We start from the raw sequence: 21,402 nt of genomic DNA on the forward strand, positions 1-21,402 counted from the left end.
CAAACTTACGACTGAAAAATCGTTGTTTTGTTACAGAAATGTGTTTAAAATAGTTTTTCAATAGCGGTGTTCAATTTAAAAGATGACCATCCAGAAAACAGTATCCTTAATATTGGCGCGAAAAGTAATTGTCAGGGGGCCAGTACCCATGATATTTTCATTAATTTTTGATAATAATAAAAAGAATATCAAAGAGTTCTACAAATGAGTATGTCTAAATACTCATTCGTAGAACTCTTTGCCTTTCCCTCCTCAATAACTATTACACGCTCTTACTGCGTTTTAAGCTCTTTACAGCTTAACTTATTAACCTAACCTTTTAGAATCTGCATACCAAAATACCTGTCATGACAGGCATTACCATATAAAGATTTACCACATTGACTATCAAGGAGAGTAAAAGGGTTATTTAATTTATGTACAATATGTTATGTATGTTTACGTATTATGGACTTGAACGCATTTAAATAATAAACAGTAATATATAGTACATACATAGGTAGGGGAGATGGTTTAAAATGATCACGATGATTTTTTGACGCTGAGTTCTGCTTCTTCATCGCGGGTCACAATTTGTGTGATCGGTTAGCTTCTTTCTTGGTCAGTCTCCACCCGTCTCTTCAAATCGACATATCCGCTGCAGTGCATGTCAAAGATATTTCTTGACGTTTAGTTATTATTTTATAATTTATGCTGAAATTATAAATCCGTACCTACAATCGCTAATTTTTTTTGGTATGATTCCTGAATTTGTTTGGTTTTGTTTTTGTTGCGTTATTTCTCGTTTCCTTGGACTGTCTTACGTTTGAGCTCTACTTTTTCCTTGCGTTTTTCTTTCTTTCTGTAAATCCATATATTAAGGCTGCCGATAAACATTATTGTTGAAACCATTTTCTTGTCGTAAAATAATCACGGATAATTTGTGTCAGTTATGGGGGTCGAAACAAAAATCCGAATTAAATAACGACTTCTACTCTTCGAATAAAAATAATATTAAATTAAAAACTTTCTCTTGTTCTCAATGCCAATAGAAAAAAACAGAAAACATGTACTTTAGAACGTCTGCCCTTACTTCAAATTTCAAATTTTCGGAAACAATTTCGAATTTTCTCAATCATTCGTGCGCAGTCTCTTTTTCACAGTTTTGTAATCCGGGCGTTTTTTAAATGTCGTTAGTAGGTGCATAAAAATTGAAAGGGATCATTCTACTCCGAATAATCATTTTGAACCAGCTCCCCTACATATTTCTTTACAAATTTACCTATATCAACAAAATTAATATGCGCATATAGTATACTTTTCGACGAGTGTGAATGACCCCTAACTTGTAATGACGCCGTAAACTTAGTACAAGGTTTCTGAGAAATATGTCCATCTTTTTTCATTCAGTATAAACTTACGCAAATAGAAAGAGACACCATAAGAATCGTACGTGGTAGCGAAAAAATTTCTCAACAATGAGATTAAAAAGAGACGGAAAGTTTTTTGTAGTGCGCCATTCTTATCTGACGTTGGATATACATTAGTATTGGAATGTCGATATTCGTATGCTGTAAGCTTGTTATCTATATTTATGGTTAGTGGACCCGAGTACAGATGGCGCTTGTGTCACTAAAAATCATCTGTTCTGTATAGCTGCCGCTGCATTATTTTCTGCAACAATAAACTGTCAAGTCAAACGCGCCGACCGTATGGGGCTTGGGAGTGTTTTAGTGAAATAAAATATTGTTTACCGGCGAGAAAAATAAGACACAAGGATGCAGTTCGGTACGCGAGAACTAACGGTCAACGAGATCCATGCAAAATTTGGCGAATACATGGAGAGCCAGGAAAATGTGGAGTGCGCCGCGAACTATATTTACGAGTCGTTGATCGAAGACCTGACCATGGGAGTCCTGTTCGACTTCCACCACGGAATGAAAACCGGGCTTTCGGACATCCTGGAAGGCGAGCTTGAGAAAGAGGACCCTCTTTTGATTGTAAACGCGCCGGAATGCGATGTTTTCGGGCTGTCTGTCGTGAAAAAGACTCCTGATTGCAACTGCTCCTGTCCCAACTGTGATCGTCCTGTTTCCGCTACAAGATTTGCTCCACATCTAGAAAAATGCATGGGTCAGTCATTATTAAGTTAACTTATCATTTTCTTCCTCCCACCTGTATCTATTTTTATAACATCTGATTTGCGCAATACAACAATATTTTCATTATCTAATGAAGCTGTCAATCTGGCCAATCAATAATCGGGTTCGAAAAAAAAAAACGCGTCGAAATTTAGTACTTGGATTTTTTTCTGGATTTCTTGGATTTTCATACATTATTTTCTCGTAATTTTTATTTTCCTTTAGTTTTTTTTTTGAAAACTTAATTTTCCTTCTTCATTTTCCAGTATTTTCTGAGCATTGTCATGATGTATTTTAACTAAATTTAGAAACAATTTATATCATCTTTATTTATTCGGTGGAAATAATATTATATACAAATATATATAATACAATATTAAGAAAGATTTTAATACAGAAACATGCCGATTTTCATGAAAATTTTGAATGTTTTAACAATTAATTGTTTTCACATATTGCAAAAACGAAACATCTTTAAATCATATTTTAAGATTGAAAACTACAATTTTACAAAAACATTTATTTTTTCACTCGTCAATGAAATACTTCCTATTTATATTTCGAGTGTGTCCAAATCTTTTTACAAAAATACCGAATTTAACGAGGGATAATTAAAATCTTAATAGAAATATGTTTTTATAGACTAGAGTTCACTTGTCCAATTAAGAATTCTATCGAGAAAGTGTGCAATTGATAGTAAGTACTATTAAATTCTGCATGGTAATATAAAGGTCCATTTTTATTATCTACAACTCTGGAGTGTAGGACTGATCGGGTGATCGAGTGAAGACATGATTGTCTTTTACATAATCGACGATTAATATGATACGGTGCCCTATACACCACTTGGGTGCATGTCCACCAAGAGGCAGAGGAATATTAATATGTCTACGCTTTAAAATTGGAAAATATCCACCGATTTGTAATTCTTGTATTATCAATTACCCGATAGCATAATTGGCTGACCTAATTTATTGAAACTAATCAATTTTAATTTTAAATTAATGTTTATCGCACCGTACTACGCATACACCTTCGAAACGTCTTCTTCTTCTTCTTCTTCTTCTACGTCGTTGTTCTCATTGCTGAGGGTCGTGACCATCCCTCTCCTTGTTCTCAAATCGTTTTGTGTAGTTTCCCTCTTTTCCTGACACTACCATCCGGAAATTTTGGCATCTTTGATTTGGTCAGTCCATCTAAATCGAAACTAACGTTGAAATAAATTTACTAAGAACGATAATTTTTTTCAAAAATATATGTTACGGGTAATGCTACCGTACGAATTAAATCTAGGTTTATCCGGGCATTACTCAATCCTGTTGGGTAATGTTCGAAAACTGACAAAAATACACTGAAATTTGCCGTTTACCCATGTATACCGAGGTCTATCCAACACTGGCCGGGTAATGTTAGGTTAGGTTAGGTTTTTAAATTTACTATACAATATGTTTGGTACTTTTTTATGATTTAAAAAAAATAGACTGACTTATACTATCCACGTTTTTCTGACATTATTCAATCAGCATTGGGTAGACCTAGGTGTACACGGGAACTGCGAATTCAATTTAATTTTTGTCAGTTATTGAAGCAATAGCATTTGGTAATGCTAAGTTAACTCGGATAAACCTAGGTTTACTTCGTATTCTAATTAGCATTGCCCGTAATTCTTAGTTTCATTTTCAAAGGAAAATTTATTATTATTTAAAATATTTTTAACATGAAATTTTTTGTGGCTATGTATTTTATATACATAACACAAATGCCTATGTTGACCTACTGACTCATCGACACACAACCTAAGGAGCATAATCTCATAAACTGACTAAACAAATACATAGTTTACCATTTTTAGAAAATCTAATTACGGGAGCGAAAAGGGGGTTCATATTTTATTAGGATAATTTGTTATTCGAAACAATATTTTACCCAAAATTCGAAAGACTTTCACTGAAAAAATTCGAGAGATTTTTTTCAGTGAAAATCCTCACCAAAACGTTACATTTCCATGAATGATTTTAAGTAATCAGGAATTCTAGCTCGTAAAATTGTTACGTTTTGATGCAATTTAATGATTTCAAATTGGTTTAACACAATATTGGTCTCGTTTTGTTGCAACTTTAATTAAGATTTCGATAGAAAAGAGTAAACAGAACATATTTGCATTTATGGATTTTTTGTGCAATATTGGAAATTTGACTTTTTGGTGAGGACCTCGCGCGCGCCCCGTAATATGGAGGACTAATCGCGGGATTTTCTTTTGCCATACTTGCAACGTGCCTAACGAACACTGATTTTTCCAAAATTCTGTAATTTATATGATTAAGTTTTTTTTATCCCATTTTTATCGTCATTGTAAATACAACAATAAATAAATTCTCGAGATTTTTTTTTACAAATCAGTCGAAAAGCTGATAAATTCACCCGATAATTGGCTGAATTTATCGGCTTTTCGAATGTTTTTATTCTCAATTTAAAAATATATATATTTCTTGAAATTATTACAAATTAATAAAAATATTGGTTAATACGTTGTCATGGAAATTTAGCAACAAAAAACCTTATACGATTTTTTTTTTAATTAAAAATCTTTATTTAAATCAACCCTTTATTAACTTTTGTTGTTTTGACAGCAAAAAATATCATAATAATTAAAGAAAACACTTTGTTTTTTACCACTTGAGTTTTATTATAGACTACATGTTTCAGAAGTTAAACTTCCATCATTCAGGTCTGTATAATAACTAAAATATAAAATATAAAATTTTTCTATAAATAAAGAGAGGGGAAAGTAAGGGGAAGGGGTTAGTCAAGGAACGGAGTTTGAAAACAAAGGAAAAATTTAAAGCAATGGCGAAGAATTTTGAAACAATATATTATTTAATAAATTATTATTAGAATTCAGGTTTTTTTGTTTTTTTTTTTACCACAAAGTTAATGCCGAAACAATAAATAAAAAAATATCATCATTATGATTTTTATTTTCCAATTTTTATTTTATTTTATTGTGTTTTTACATATTTGTTATATTCTGTTAATGTTTGATAAAATGATAATAAATCTCCACAGAGAAGAATAATACTTTGAGCTCACATAATAGTCTATATATGTATGTGATACATAAAAGATAATACATATTTAGAATTTTCAAATATCATATGCGGTATCATGGACTGAATGATCAATGTTTCACAGAAAATAAAATAATTAATTAAGCTAGCTAATGACAGGTTGTTAGTCCTATAAATACCCAGAGTCCATTCACATCCAGTCAGTTAAAAGCAGTTCCTCTTCTATGGAGATAACTACTTTATCAATTGTTGAAAATCACAAATTAAAATATATTTACAGGCATGGGCAGGAACAGTTCCCGTATCGCGTCCCGTCGGATCGCCAGTAACAGCAAGGAGCCCGCTATGTACGCCGGACTCCTCAGTGACGATGATGACGACGTGGACTGGGTCGGAGACCGAAGGAAGAAGAAAATTCGCAACAACGGAGTCAAGAAGCAGACCAAACTGAAGTGAGTATTAATTATTCCACAAGTCATGATGTTGTAATAAAATTATGTTACAGATTATACTAACCTTGTGTCGGAGTCTCTCGCAATACCAGCTATCCCAACAGACAATTTTACAGCATTATAATTAAAATGCACAATAATTAAAATGGAAAATCACAAAGTTAGTGCTTCAAATATAAATTAAATTTTACAGCAGTTTAAAAGTATGGACATATTTTTTTATATTACTTGTATTTTTGATTTTTTCACTGTAATATTTATTCAATATTACCATGGACTGGTACCTGAAGCGGAGGGCTGATCACCTTTCCTTCATAAGTAAAACGATCATGATAACACTGCGTTTATAAGACACAGTGCCCTATGCACCATTGGGGTGCGGATAAGGGTTTTAATAATAATAATAATTACTTGTATATGATTATTCAAATGCTGATTTCTTTCAAAATCGCTGATGCGAAAACAAATCCATCTGAGAAGGATCACTGAAGGGTATATATATATATATATATATATATATGTATATATATATATATATATATATATATATATATATATATATATATATATATATATATATATATATATATATATATATATATATATATATATATATATATATATATATATATATATATATATATATATATATATATATATATATATATATATATATATATATATATATATATATATATATATATATATATATATATATATATATATATATATATATATATATATATATATATATATATATATATATATATATATATATATATATATATATATATATATATATATATATATATATATATATATATATATATATGTAATAAAATACCTAGGTACCTACCTATACATTTTATTAAGTACTTACAAAAAGTACCTACATAAAACAGTTCTACCACCAGATGCCGCATGCGTCGCACAGAATTAAACAAAAGACTTCCGATAATATTGTTAACTGTCAGAATCAGATAGATAGATAGATAGATAGATATAAAAATTATTATAAAGATAAATTAAGAATAAACTTTTATTGTCGTTTCTTTAATTACAAAGCAACACATTGTTTATTTTATTATTATACACCCACTTGACATATTATTTACACTTAATTTTCAAAAGGAAAATATTACCACGTTATAAAACGACAATTTTGTTAATTGGAAATGAATTATGAAACATTAGATGTATTAAAACAATTACTACAATATGTTCGGAGTGAGAGAGAAAAATTAGAAGATGATCAAAGAAAACGATTAGAAGATAAACAAAGAAGACGTGGAAATCTAAGAACTAGTGATAAAATTAAAGATAAAAGTCCATGTAAGATTTGTGAAAATTTAAATAAGGGAACTCGATATCACTCTGAAGCAACGTGCTGGTTTAAAACAAAGGAGGATGATAAGATTAATAATAAAAATGAAGATTTACAAATTACACAGAAACAGTGCTTGAAGAATGAAAATAAAAATAATGTGGAAAAAATTTCTACAAAATATAAAATAAAATATACTCCAAAAAAGAAGAATTTCGAAGCAGATTGTATGAGCAGGAATCCAGTAATAGAATCGAAGGAAAATGCAAATGAACAATTAAAAGTTGTAAATTTGGTTAAATTAGAAGATATTTTAAAAGATCAGAATAAAAATGAAGACATACAAATAACACAGAAACAGTGCTTGAAAAATGAAAATAAAAATAAAGTAGAAAAAACTTCTACGAAAGATGAAATAAAATATACTCCAGGAAAGAAAAATTTAGAAGTAGATTGTCTAAGCCGGAACCCAGTTTTAGAATCGAATAAAAATGCAGATGAACAATTAAAAGTTGTACATTTGGTTATATTAGAAGATACTTTAAGAGATCTGAATAAAAATGAAGGAATTCAAAAGAAAAAAAACAAATGGATTGAGAAAAACTGTGTCTACTTTAAAAGGGTCAAGAAGAAAAAAAAATACAAAAAAAAAGAAAGAAAAAAAAAGAACGGAAAAAAAGAAAAAAAAAGAAAGAAAGAAAAAAAAAACAAGAAAGAAAAAAAAGAAAAAAAAAAAGAAGGAAAAAAGATAGGAGGAAAAAATAAAAAAAATAACTTTATCATATCACTAAACTTAAACCAGTCCCTTCACTACAAGAAGATGATCCGGAGGACGAGTGAAAATTTTACTATGAATTTTCATCCCCAAGGGGGGAGATGTAATAAAATACCTAGGTACCTACCTATACATTTTATTAAGTACTTACAAAAAGTACCTACATAAAACAGTTCTACCACCAGATGCCGCATGCGTCGCACAGAATTAAACAAAAGACTTCCGATAATATTGTTAACTGTCAGAATCAGATAGATAGATAGATAGATAGATATAAAAATTATTATAAAGATAAATTAAGAATAAACTTTTATTGTCGTTTCTTTAATTACAAAGCAACACATTGTTTATTTTATTATTATACACCCACTTGACATATTATTTACACTTAATTTTCAAAAGGAAAATATTACCACGTTATATATATATATATATATATATATATATATATATATATATATATATATATATATATATATATATATATATATATATATATATATATATATATATATATATATATATATATATATATATATATATATATATATATATATATATATATATATATATATATATATATATATATATATATATATATATATATATATATATATATATATATATATATATATATATATATATATATATATATATATATATATATATATATATATATATATATATATATATATATATATATATATATATATATATATATATATATATATATATATATATATATATATATATATATATATATATATATATATATATATATATATATATATATATATATATATATATGTAATAAAATAACTAGGTACCTACCTATACATTTTATTAAGTACTTACAAAAAGTACCTACATAAAACAGTTCTACCACCAGATGCCGCATGCGTCGCTCAGTATAATACAAAAGACTTCCGATAATATTGTTAACTGTCAGAATCAGATAGATAGATAGATAGATAGATATAAAAATTATTATAAAGATAAATTAAGAATAAACTTTAATTATAAACTTTAATTACAAAGCAACACATTGTTTATTTTATTATTATACACCCACTTTACATATTATTTACACTTAATTTTCAAAAGGAAAATATTACCACGTTATAAAACGACAATTTTGTTAATTGGAAATGGATTATGAAACATTAGATGTATTAAAACAATTACTACAATATGTTCGGAGTGAGAGAGAAAAATTAGAAGATGATCAAAGAAAACGATTAGAAGATAATCAAAGAAGACGTGGAAATCTAAGAACTAGTGATAAAATTAAATATAAAAGTCCATGTAAGATTTGTGAAAATTTAAATAAGGGAACTCGATATCACTCTGAAGCAACGTGCTGGTTTAAAACAAAGGAGGATGATAAGATTAATAATAAAAATGAAGATTTACAAATTACACAGAAACAGTGCTTGAAGAATGAAAATAAAAATATTGTGGAAAAAATTTCTACAGAATATAAAATAAAATATACTCCAGAAAAGAAGAATTTCGAAGCAGATTGTATGAGCAGAAATCCAGTATTAGAATCGAAGGAAAATGCAAATGAACAATTAAAAGTTGTAAATCTGGTTAAATTGGAAGATATTTTAAAAGATCAGAATAAAAATGCAGACATACAAATAACACAGAAACAGTGCTTGAAAAATGAAAATAAAAATAAAGTAGAAAAAGCTTCTACGAAAGATAAAATAAAATATACTCCAGGAAAGAAGAATTTAGAAGTAGATTGTCTAAGCAGGAATCCAGTATTAAAATCGAATGAAAATGCAGATGAACAATTAAAAGTTGTAAATTTGGTTAAATTAGAAGATATTTCAAAAGATCAGAATAAAAATGAAGACATACAAATAACACAGAAACAGTGCTTGAAAAATGAAAATAAAAATAAAGTAGAAAAAACTTCTACGAAAGATGAAATAAAATATACTCCAGGAAAGAAGAATTTAGAAGTAGATTGTCTAAGCAGGAATCCAGTTTTAGAATCGAATAAAAATGCAGATGAACAATTAAAAGTTGTACATTTGGTTATATTAGAAGATACTTCAAGAGATCTGAATAAAAATGAAGGAATTCAAAAGAAAAAATAGTGATATAATAAAGTTTTTTTTTTTTTTTTTCCTTCTTTTTTTTTCTTTCTTTTTTTTTTTCTTCTTGACCCTTTTAAAGTAGACACAGTTTTTCTCAATCCATTTGTTTTTTTTCTAGTGATATAATAAAGTTTTTTTTTTTTTTTTCCTTCTTTTTTTTTCTTTCTTTTTTTTTTTCTTCTTGACCCTTTTAAAGTAGACACAGTTTTTCTCAATCCATTTGTTTTTTTTCTTTTGAATTCCTTCATTTTTATTCAGATCTCTTGAAGTATCTTCTAATATAACCAAATGTACAACTTTTAATTGTTCATCTGCATTTTTATTCGATTCTAAAACTGGATTCCTGCTTAGACAATCTACTTCTAAATTCTTCTTTCCTGGAGTATATTTTATTTCATCTTTCGTAGAAGTTTTTTCTACTTTATTTTTATTTTCATTTTTCAAGCACTGTTTCTGTGTTATTTGTATGTCTTCATTTTTATTCTGATCTTTTGAAATATCTTCTAATTTAACCAAATTTACAACTTTTAATTGTTCATCTGCATTTTCATTCGATTTTAATACTGGATTCCTGCTTAGACAATCTACTTCTAAATTCTTCTTTCCTGGAGTATATTTTATTTTATCTTTCGTAGAAGCTTTTTCTACTTTATTTTTATTTTCATTTTTCAAGCACTGTTTCTGTGTTATTTGTATGTCTGCATTTTTATTCTGATCTTTTAAAATATCTTCCAATTTAACCAGATTTACAACTTTTAATTGTTCATTTGCATTTTCCTTCGATTCTAATACTGGATTTCTGCTCATACAATCTGCTTCGAAATTCTTCTTTTCTGGAGTATATTTTATTTTATATTCTGTAGAAATTTTTTCCACAATATTTTTATTTTCATTCTTCAAGCACTGTTTCTGTGTAATTTGTAAATCTTCATTTTTATTATTAATCTTATCATCCTCCTTTGTTTTAAACCAGCACGTTGCTTCAGAGTGATATCGAGTTCCCTTATTTAAATTTTCACAAATCTTACATGGACTTTTATATTTAATTTTATCACTAGTTCTTAGATTTCCACGTCTTCTTTGATTATCTTCTAATCGTTTTCTTTGATCATCTTCTAATTTTTCTCTCTCACTCCGAACATATTGTAGTAATTGTTTTAATACATCTAATGTTTCATAATCCATTTCCAATTAACAAAATTGTCGTTTTATAACGTGGTAATATTTTCCTTTTGAAAATTAAGTGTAAATAATATGTAAAGTGGGTGTATAATAATAAAATAAACAATGTGTTGCTTTGTAATTAAAGTTTATAATTAAAGTTTATTCTTAATTTATCTTTATAATAATTTTTATATCTATCTATCTATCTATCTATCTGATTCTGACAGTTAACAATATTATCGGAAGTCTTTTGTATTATACTGAGCGACGCATGCGGCATCTGGTGGTAGAACTGTTTTATGTAGGTACTTTTTGTAAGTACTTAATAAAATGTATAGGTAGGTACCTAGTTATTTTATTACATATATATATATATATATATATATATATATATATATATATATATATATATATATATATATATATATATATATATATATATATATATATATATATATATATATATATATATATATATATATATATATATATATATATATATATATATATATATATATATATATATATATATATATATATATATATATATATATATATATATATATATATATATATATATATATATATATATATATATATATATATATATATATATATATATATATATATATATATATATATATATATATATATATATATATATATATATATATATATATATATATATATATATATATATATATATATATATATATATATATATATATATATATATATATATATAACGTGGTAATATTTTCCTTTTGAAAATTAAGTGTAAATAATATGTAAAGTGGGTGTATAATAATAAAATAAACAATGTGTTGCTTTGTAATTAAAGTTTATTCTTAATTTATCTTTATAATAATTTTTATATCTATCTATCTATCTATCTATCTGATTCTGACAGTTAATAATATTATCGGAAGTCTTTTGTTTTATTCTGAGCGACGCATGCGGCATCTGGTGGTAGAACTGTTTTATGTAGGTACTTTTTGTAAGTACTTAATAAAATGTATAGGTAGGTACCTAGTTATTTTATTACATCTCCCCCCTTGGGGATGAAAATTCATAGTAAAATTTTCACTCGTCCTCCGGATCATCTTCTTGTAGTGAAGGGACTGGTATAAGTTAAGTGAAATGATAATTTTTTTCTTTCTTTCTTTTTTCCTTCTTTTTTTTCTTTCTTTTTTTTCTTTCTTGTTTTTTTTTCTTTCTTTCTTTTTTTTTTCTTTTTTCCGTTCTTTTTTTGTTTCTTTTTTTTGTATTTTTTTCTTCTTCTTGACGATTTTAAAGTAGACACAGTTTTTTTCAATCCATTTGTTTTTTTCTTTTGAATTCCTTCCTTTTTATTCAGATCTCTTAAAGTATCTTCTAATTTAACCAAATTTACAACTTTTAATTGTTCATCTGCATTTTCATTCGAGTTTAATACTGGATTCCTGCTTAGCCAATCTACTTCTAAATTCTTCTTTCCTGGAGAATATTTTATTTTATCTTTCGTAGAAGTTTTTTCTACTTTATTTTTATTTTCATTTTTCAAGCACTGTTTCTGTGTTATTTGTATGTCGCTATTTTTATTCTGATCTTTTAAATTATCTTCTAATTTAACCAAATTTACAACTTTTAATTGTTCATCTGCATTTTCATTCGATTTTAATACTGGATTCCTGCTTAGACAATCCACTTCTAAATTCTTCTTTCCTGGAGTATATTTTATTTTATCTTTCGTAGAAGTTTTTTCTACTTTATTTTTATTTTCATTTTTCAAGCACTGTTTCTGTGTTATTTGTATGTCTTCATTTTTATTCTGATCTTTTAAAATATCTTCTAATTTAACCAAATTTACAACTTTTAATTGTTCATTTGCATTTTCCTTCGATTCTAATACTGGATTCCTGCTCACACAATCTGCTTCGAAATTCTTCTTTTCTGGAGTATATTTTATTTTATATTTTGTAGAAATTTTTTTCACATGATTTTTATTTTTAATTTTATCACTACAGTATCTACTCAATGAATTAGGGCCACGCAGAATTTCGCGCAATTTCTCAATTCAAACAGGAATAACTCAGAGAAAACCTTGAATAAAACAACATTGAATTTTATTTACACATGAACACTTTATTACGCTTAAATTATGCATATATTTTCATATAAATATAGTTAGTATTTAGTATTTCCACCTTTGACAGAAATAACTGCCTCAATTCTTTTTGGCATACTTAAAATGCACTGTTTTATCATGTTTTTTATTTCTTCGTCTTCTGACCAAATTTTTTGAATATTTTTTTTAGACAGTCTACTGTCGGATTTAGAAATGAGTATACCTTATTTTTTAACATGCTCCATACGTTTTCTATAGGATTAAGGTCCGGAGAATTTCCAGGCCAGGGGAGCAAAGGCAGATTTTTGTTAGACAAAAATTTTATTATTGATTAAGCCCGGTGGCAAGGTGCCCCATCCTGCATGAAGATGTATGGACCTTCTGTTGGGTCGAGTGTATGGTAGAAGGGCAGTAAAATTCGTTCGAGGACCTGCTTATAGAAATTTTGGTTCAATGTTCCTTCCACGAAAAACAACGGCCCAGGTAAATTGTTAATAATACATGACCATATCATTGTTGCAGGGGGGTGTTTGATTACTTTTACCACACAGGCCTCATTGTAACGTTCCATTGGTGTTCTCCTGACGAATCGACGGCTCTCTGTCACGGCTTCTAACCGGCACTCATTACTAAAGATGACCTGAAAAATAATGAAAATTTAAGTTTAATTCAAATATATAAGTTTATTTACTAAAATGATATGTTGAAAATTCAATTTAAATAAATACCTTTTTCCAATCATCTACCGAGTAATTTCGATGTAGCCTGGCCCATTTTAATCGATCCGCTTTCATTCGTGGTGTCAATTTTGGTGCTTTTACAGGGCGCCTGCATTTCAGATTTACTTCGTAAAGACGTCGCCTCAGTGTTGATACCGATATATTTATACCCTCTTCTTCCAATTTTATTTTTAATGTTTTTGCTGATGCACTACGGTTTTCTAAGGCACTTTGAACGATTTTTCGATCAGTCTTCGGTGTTGTTTTTCTAATCCTACGACAGTTCTTTCGCCGATTGCTGGTGGCGGGTGACTGATTTTTTATTGATTTTGAAATTCTGTCCACTGTTTGACGAGAAACGTTTTCTTTTTTTGAAATTTCTCTATTAGATAGTATTCCTAATTTTAGTAGCACTATAACACTAGACTTTTTTTCCTCAGAAATGTCTTTACTTTTTCCCATTTTGTCCTTTTCAAAAAAAACACTTGTGTTTACAAAAAAAATTTATACTTTATGAACTAAAATTAAAAATTAAGTTTTTTTCACAAGATACGATAACTATATAACCTCTCTGAACAAAACAACAACCAGAACTCAAGAAACTTCACTAATAAATGAGATAGGACTTTTTTTTGAACTTTCAACTATCTGTCTACCTGTGCTAATTAGGGACCTTTCTCAGAAAAAGGGTTTGAAATTTTGTAAAGGCTTAAACAATCCAGGTATATTTTACATATTATTGAAGGTAATATACATGATATTAGATGTCAATAGAAAACTTAAAGTATTTATGTAAAATAAATATAATAATCCAAAAGATTTCAGAGTATTCAAAAAAATAATGGGTGGCCCTAATTCATTGAGTAGATACTGTAGTTCTTAAATTTCCACGTTTTCTTTGATTATCTTCTAATCGTTTTCTTTGATCATCTTCTAATTTTTCTCTCTCACTCCGAACATATTGTAGTAATTGTTTTAATACATCTAATGTTTCATAATCCATTTCCATATTAACAAAATTGTCGTTTTATAACGTGGTAATATTTTCCTTTTGAAAATTAAGTGTAAATAATATGTAAAGTGGGTGTATAATAATAAAATAAACAATGTGTTGCTTTGTAATTAAAGTTTATTCTTAATTTATCTTTATAATAATTTTTATATCTATCTATCTATCTATCTATCTGATTCTGACAGTTAATAATATTATCGGAAGTCTTTTGTTTTATTCTGAGCGACGCATGCGGCATCTGGTGGTAGAACTGTTTTATGTAGGTACTTTTTGTAAGTACTTAATAAAATGTATAGGTAGGTACCTAGTTATTTTATTACATATATATATATATATATATATATATATATATATATATATATATATATATATATATATATATATATATATATATATATATATATATGTAATAAAATAACTAGGTACCTACCTATACATTTTATTAAGTACTTACAAAAAGTACCTACATAAAACAGTTCTACCACCAGATGCCGCATGCGTCGCTCAGTATAATACAAAAGACTTCCGATAATATTGTTAACTGTCAGAATCAGATAGATAGATAGATAGATAGATATAAAAATTATTATAAAGATAAATTAAGAATAAACTTTAAACAGTTCTACCACCAGATGCCGCATGCGTCGCTCAGTATAAAACAAAAGACTTCCGATAATATTGTTAACTGTCAGAATCAGATAGATAGATAGATAGATAGATATAAAAATTATTATAAAGATAAATTAAGAATAAACTTTAATTATAAACTTTAATTACAAAGCAACACATTGTTTATTTTATTATTATACACCCACTTTACATATTATTTACACTTAATTTTCAAAAGGAAAATATTACCACGTTATATATATATATATATATATATATATATATATATATATATATACATACATAATGCATTTTCTCCACCTCTGTTGTGTAATGGTTAGCCCGTCAGAAATCCGAGTTCAATTCCCAGAGGGGATAAAAAAAAGTGATTTTCATTATCTTCTTGATTTTAAATCACCCTGGACTGATACCTGATGATCAGAACTTATCACCTTGTCTTTATGTAATTAACAATCAAAATAAAGGTGCACCGATATGATGCAGTGCCCTATGCACCATTGAGAGTGCAGAGTGCAAATGAGGGTTAGAAGATGAAACGCAAACTTCCGTGGTTTCGGATTACTGAAGATACTGAAATGTGACTTTGGTTTTTGAGCACAAATAATGTGATTTCAGTGGCAATGCTAAGGCGACCAGCACCAACGGGATGTCTTCGGAGAGCGCCTCCTCGTCCCAGGAGCCAGGGGGAGCGACGTATGAGACCATGACGTGGAATGAGAAGAAGAACTTGCTGCTGCAGATCTGCGGAGTCGTTTCCGAGCATACTAAGAAGCTGTGCACGAGGTGAGACATTTTTTTCTTCTAATAATGACATTGTCTTCTATGAACAAAACTTACTAACTAACTAACCATCACGCCGCTTCCGCAGGGGTAGGCAGAGAGAATCGAACACCACACCACTCTGTCTTTGCAAACATTCTTCGCCTCTTCCACGTTCATGCATCTCCTCATATATACCTGCCGATTATTACGACTCTTAACCTGACCACTTTCAAGTATTTGGCATACCTGATCGTGCCATGTTTTTCTCAGTCTTCCTCTGCTCCTTTTTCCAATTACATTCGCTTCATAAATTTGTTTTACCGTTCTTTCCTCACTCATTCGTTCTACATGTCCAAACCATCTCAACATACCTTTCTTAATTTTATCGATAATACTTATCTCAGCTTTGCATTCCTTCCTTATTTTACTATTCGAACATCTATCATACATCGTTTTGTCGCACATTCTTCTGGAAGATCGCATTTCGACTGCATTCAGTCTGCTTTCATCTATCATCTATTATATCTATGAACTCAGTCATACGCTTTCTGCAAATTCACCAAAGCACAGAAAAGCTTTTAGTTTTTGCCCAAAAACTTTTCCTTAATGTTGCGCAAGGCAAAAATTTGATCCGTACATCCTCTCACATTCATAAATCCACTCTGGACATCTCACACTTTGTCCTTTGTTATGGTTCTCACTCTTTCAATAAGGATTCGACCATACATCTTACCAACAGCACTCAATAGACTGATCAAGTCAATAGACTGATCTATGAACAAATAAACTGAAAAAAAAAAAACAGGACAGTAATATCTCGCTTAAAGCCAGCCCTCCCTCCCCCACCTCTTTTTACGCTGTTCGCTATAAAGCTGTGTTAATAGAGTGGTCATTGATTCACCAAGAAACCGAAAAATGCAATCTTTTACTCGGGGATTTCCTAATATTTATTAGTTTATGTGTAAAGCGTGTCGACTCCCAATCAGTTTATACCCTTTCGGTGTGTAAGGTGTGTGCATTCCCAATAAGTTTATATATATGTACAATAATACTGTTTTGTCATTTGCAACGCATTAGTTTTTATATATAAAACTGCAACAATTGAACTGCGTACAAAAATGACAGACGTTCGTGCAAGGAAGTGTGTCAAAAAAGTGCTCTACCATTACTAATGTCTACTCTCTAAAAAAGTGCTCTATTAGTGTATTGTTATTTATAATGTGGAAAACAGATCCCACTTAGCGCTGATTCGTTTAGTATTACGGATATCTGATATAATTTTTCTGCTCGCTTCAACCTGTTCCAAATATTATGGCTCAATACACAAACTGACGTCTCAGAGTAAAAAGTCATAAATTGCGATATATTTATAAATATCTCAGCATTGAGCTTCTAGAAGTTCTAGTATTGTCCTCCACCGTAGTGTAATGGTTAGAACGCTCGACTACCGTTCTGGGGGTCCCGGGTTTAATTCCTAGAGGGGGGGGGTCAAATAAGTGATTTTTTCACTTTAATATTTATTTAATATTGCTCCGGACTGGTACCTGAAGCGGAGGGCTGATCACCTTTCCTTCGTGTGTTAACGATTATGATAACACTGCAGTTATATGATGCAGTGCCCTTTGCACCATTGGGTTGCGCCTAACAAAACTTTAGGGTTTTGCCGCAAGTATCAGGGTCATGTGGAAATCCTAGTACATATTTAAAAGGCGTGCCTAACCAAACTTAAGGATTTAGCCACAAGTATGAAGGTCATTGGTGTCGCTTTGTTGAAGGTCCACGCGGTGTCCCCAGCACACGGAGGAGCAGCGCAAGTCCCTGCGCAGCTCGGTCCTGGAGCCGGGCCCGGAGCAGGCGGGCGGCGACACGCTGGCCCCGCTGGCGCCGCACTCGGCGGGCTCGCCGCCCGACTCCAGCCCCTCCTCCAGCTGCTCCTCCTCCTCGCGCAAGCGGGACAAGCACCGCTCGCGCGCCTCCAAGCCCAAGAGGGAGAAGCTCAGCCAGGACTCCAGGGAGTAGTCCGCTCCGTGCTCCCGTTCGCCACTGCACTCGGACCACTCGTGTCTGATACGGTAGAGTCTCTGTAATTGGGTTTAATATCTTCAACTTGTTTACACAAATCTGGATTATGTCCAATTATTATTCTTCTTCTTCTTGATGAGCCCTCTAACCTCTGCTGCTGGATATAGGCCTCTTCCCCTTCTTCCCAATTCCTCCGGTTGGTTGCTGCTTGCAGCCAGATTTTTACCTCCAAGATTTTATCTCTAATTATAGGAGTTATTTTTCATTGTGCATAGCACCCAATGGTGTATAGGGCACTGCATCATATCGATGAGGTATTTTTATATTGCGTACTGGGGATATCAGATTATAGAGACTTTACTGTATCTAAACTTTCGACCTGTCATTTTTCTATATAATTTTTTTCTCGCCAAAGGAGAACCATACATTCTCACTTAAAAACCTTCTTTCTTCTTATAAATGTCTGTATTCGAAGTCTATCTATCTACGACTCTCATAGCACTTATGTAGTGTATTATTGATGTATTGATGTATTGATGTATTGGTGTATTGGTGTATTGGTGTATTTTGAGCAACTGTATTGTAGTCACATATTATCATATCCTATCGGGTTTCTTTTAATCCAGTTGAATTTCATTGGACCGTTTAGAATATTAAAAATGTGACCGAAACCTCAGGTCAAAGATAGCTCGTAATTGAAAGTATAGCTAAAATATGATATGCACCGCTCTAATCTGTACTGATAAAACGAACCAACCCGACATGGACATTCAATTCATCAATTCACTGAGGGGCGATTTGAACACGATGATGTGTAATTATTGATAAAAAGAAGGTCCGCTCTTTCCGAGTGAGTTTGTTATCTAAGAAAGTTTGACTGAAAATAAATAGTGTGGCAAAAAAATGCAGGGATAGTTAGATTTTGTAATAAGTAATAAAAGAACTGTTTCCTAGTAGTGTTGATCTAAGCAAAATACCCGTATTGCAGTAATGCCCCTAGCTACATACTACTTTATTATTACTGTTCAGTTTAGTTGACTCACTCAGCAACATTCCTGTTTGATGTCTGATTGGTCTTATAACCAGATTTCCGATAAACCGATCATAATGGATAAATCAAAGGTCAATGATTGCGATTGAATGTGTAATCATCTTCCTGGCTCCATCCCAACTTATCTTTGTAGACTGTTAGCTTCACCTCTGCTCATCCTCAGGTTGTAGGTCCTTCTATCACGGACAAGTCACCTTGGCCATGCCTTCGAATCACATTATCTTTCTGTAGCATCCACGAATTTTGTGGTATTCCTCTAGATGTCTTTCGAGGAAGATCCACGGCGATTGCTTGGTTCACAATATGATCAGGTTCTCTACGTCCTACGTGCCCAAACCACAATTACCTTTCTTCTACCTTACTATCAAAGCTTGTTACACACTGGCTTCCATGAATATGTGAACTCTTTATTTTCTCCAAGGGACACTCCAGCTGACCATCTAAGCGTGAATGAGTTATCATCTCTGTAATATAATTACATACTCAATCATTACATGTCATAATCATTTCTTTAATTTTAATTATTTGTAACTTTGGGGCATTACTGCTTTGTTGCTATTACGTTTGATTTAGAAAATTAACCTAAAGTTTTTCATTATTTACCATATGATGTCCACATATTCAAAAAGAGGGTGAATATTTTTAATGCATGCCTATATTTCCTCTAAGGATTATATTAGTGATTAATAAATGTCAATATCTTGTATTTAAAATATAATATTTGGAGCAGGTTCACAGAATCTTTATCTGTAGAATCAGTTGCCATTTTTTTTTTACACTTTCGATTTTGGGCTTGCAATTTTTTTCTCAAACATAATGGAATGAAATTGGTCACAGTTTTGGCTGTTCTACGGATAAATTTGTCAAAGTGTAGCACTCACGTAAATTTTCTGTGCAATAAAAAAAGACACATTTTATTTCACAACTCTGAATGGACGGGAAAAACAAATGTATACATTCCTCGCCATGTTAAAAATTAAATCTTAATTGCCTCCATTGTATAATAATAAGTAACGCCAAGTAATAACAATAAACTGAGTGAACACTGCATTCTTTTTTGTTAATACAGCGGAACCTCTGATAAAGAGCACGTCTCATAACTAGTACTCGTATAACGAGTGTGCAAAAAAAATGTGAAAGTGTTGCTCCCTTAATGAGAGATATTTCGCATAACGAGTTACAGAGAAAGGGCAAGCCAGGACTTGGCTTAACGAGTAAGATTCCGGGACGAATTATGCTTGTTATGAGAGGTTCTACTGTATTCTTAAGGATTATTATAATAACTGTTTAATATTCATATTGTATTGAATGTTGTCTATATGTAATTTTATTAATATCCAAAATATAATCAAATATTTATTAGAAACATCTAAATGTCTAAAATAATCCACATTCTTTATGTAGTTAAAAATAATAAACTATATTTGATGTTTTTTTTCTTTTTACAATACTTCGTGGCACACTTTTATAAACTTCATAAAAATAAAAATAAACTTAGTTTGTGGTTTATTTTTATGAAGTTTATATTTTTTTAAAATTAAGATCTTGACGAAATATTGTTTATGATAACTATGATATGAAAATATGACGTTAATCAAAATCACAGGTAAATTTTAGTGGAGTTTTATGGGTAGTGAATTTATTTTACGCGTAATTTAATAATGGATTAAATAATAATAATTTATAAAAAAATATGTAATATAATTTTATATAATGTAAAATATTATATACTTTCCTAATATGAAACCTGTTATAAAAATTCTGACTTATTTTCATCATTATGTGTTTATTTTCTTGATTATTAAGAAAAAATGTCTTCTTTTTTAACTTATTTGTAAACTGCATAGAACATATCAGCGTTTTGATCATCGTACATGAACGGATGTTTACGGCAGCGCTTGAATTATTATTTTGCTGACCCTTCGGGGATTCGAACAGGACCTCATGCAAACTAATATACCTTGCCAGCTACTTGCCATGGATGCCAAGTTGCTATTGCTTTCAAAATTACTAACTTATTCGCATACCACAAACTTAATTTAATTCAAAACATAGTTGACTTCTACGCCAAATCAACCAAGTTTT

At 29.9% G+C, this 21,402-nt stretch overlaps 1 protein-coding gene across 1 annotated transcript; it reads left to right on the forward strand.

Annotated features, from left to right (window-relative positions):
* The first annotated feature begins 1,607 nt into the window (after nucleotides 1-1,607).
* Nucleotides 1,608-20,660, forward strand: Sgf11 (SAGA associated factor 11kDa). The gene is made up of 4 exons (XM_088257753.1): nucleotides 1,608-2,112; nucleotides 5,469-5,640; nucleotides 16,098-16,265; nucleotides 18,020-20,660. The coding sequence occupies exons 1-4, from the start codon at nucleotides 1,758-1,760 to the stop codon at nucleotides 18,261-18,263; spliced, it is 939 nt and encodes a 312-aa protein (XP_088113879.1). The 5' UTR covers nucleotides 1,608-1,757; the 3' UTR covers nucleotides 18,264-20,660.
* The last annotated feature ends 742 nt before the right edge of the window (nucleotides 20,661-21,402 follow it).

The sequence above is a fragment of the Brachycentrus maculatus genome, unplaced genomic scaffold (genome assembly GCF_059751285.1).
Source record: "Brachycentrus maculatus isolate JH-2025_06_01 unplaced genomic scaffold, ASM5975128v1 h1tg000087l, whole genome shotgun sequence".
Taxonomy (NCBI): Eukaryota; Metazoa; Arthropoda; class Insecta; order Trichoptera; family Brachycentridae; genus Brachycentrus; species Brachycentrus maculatus.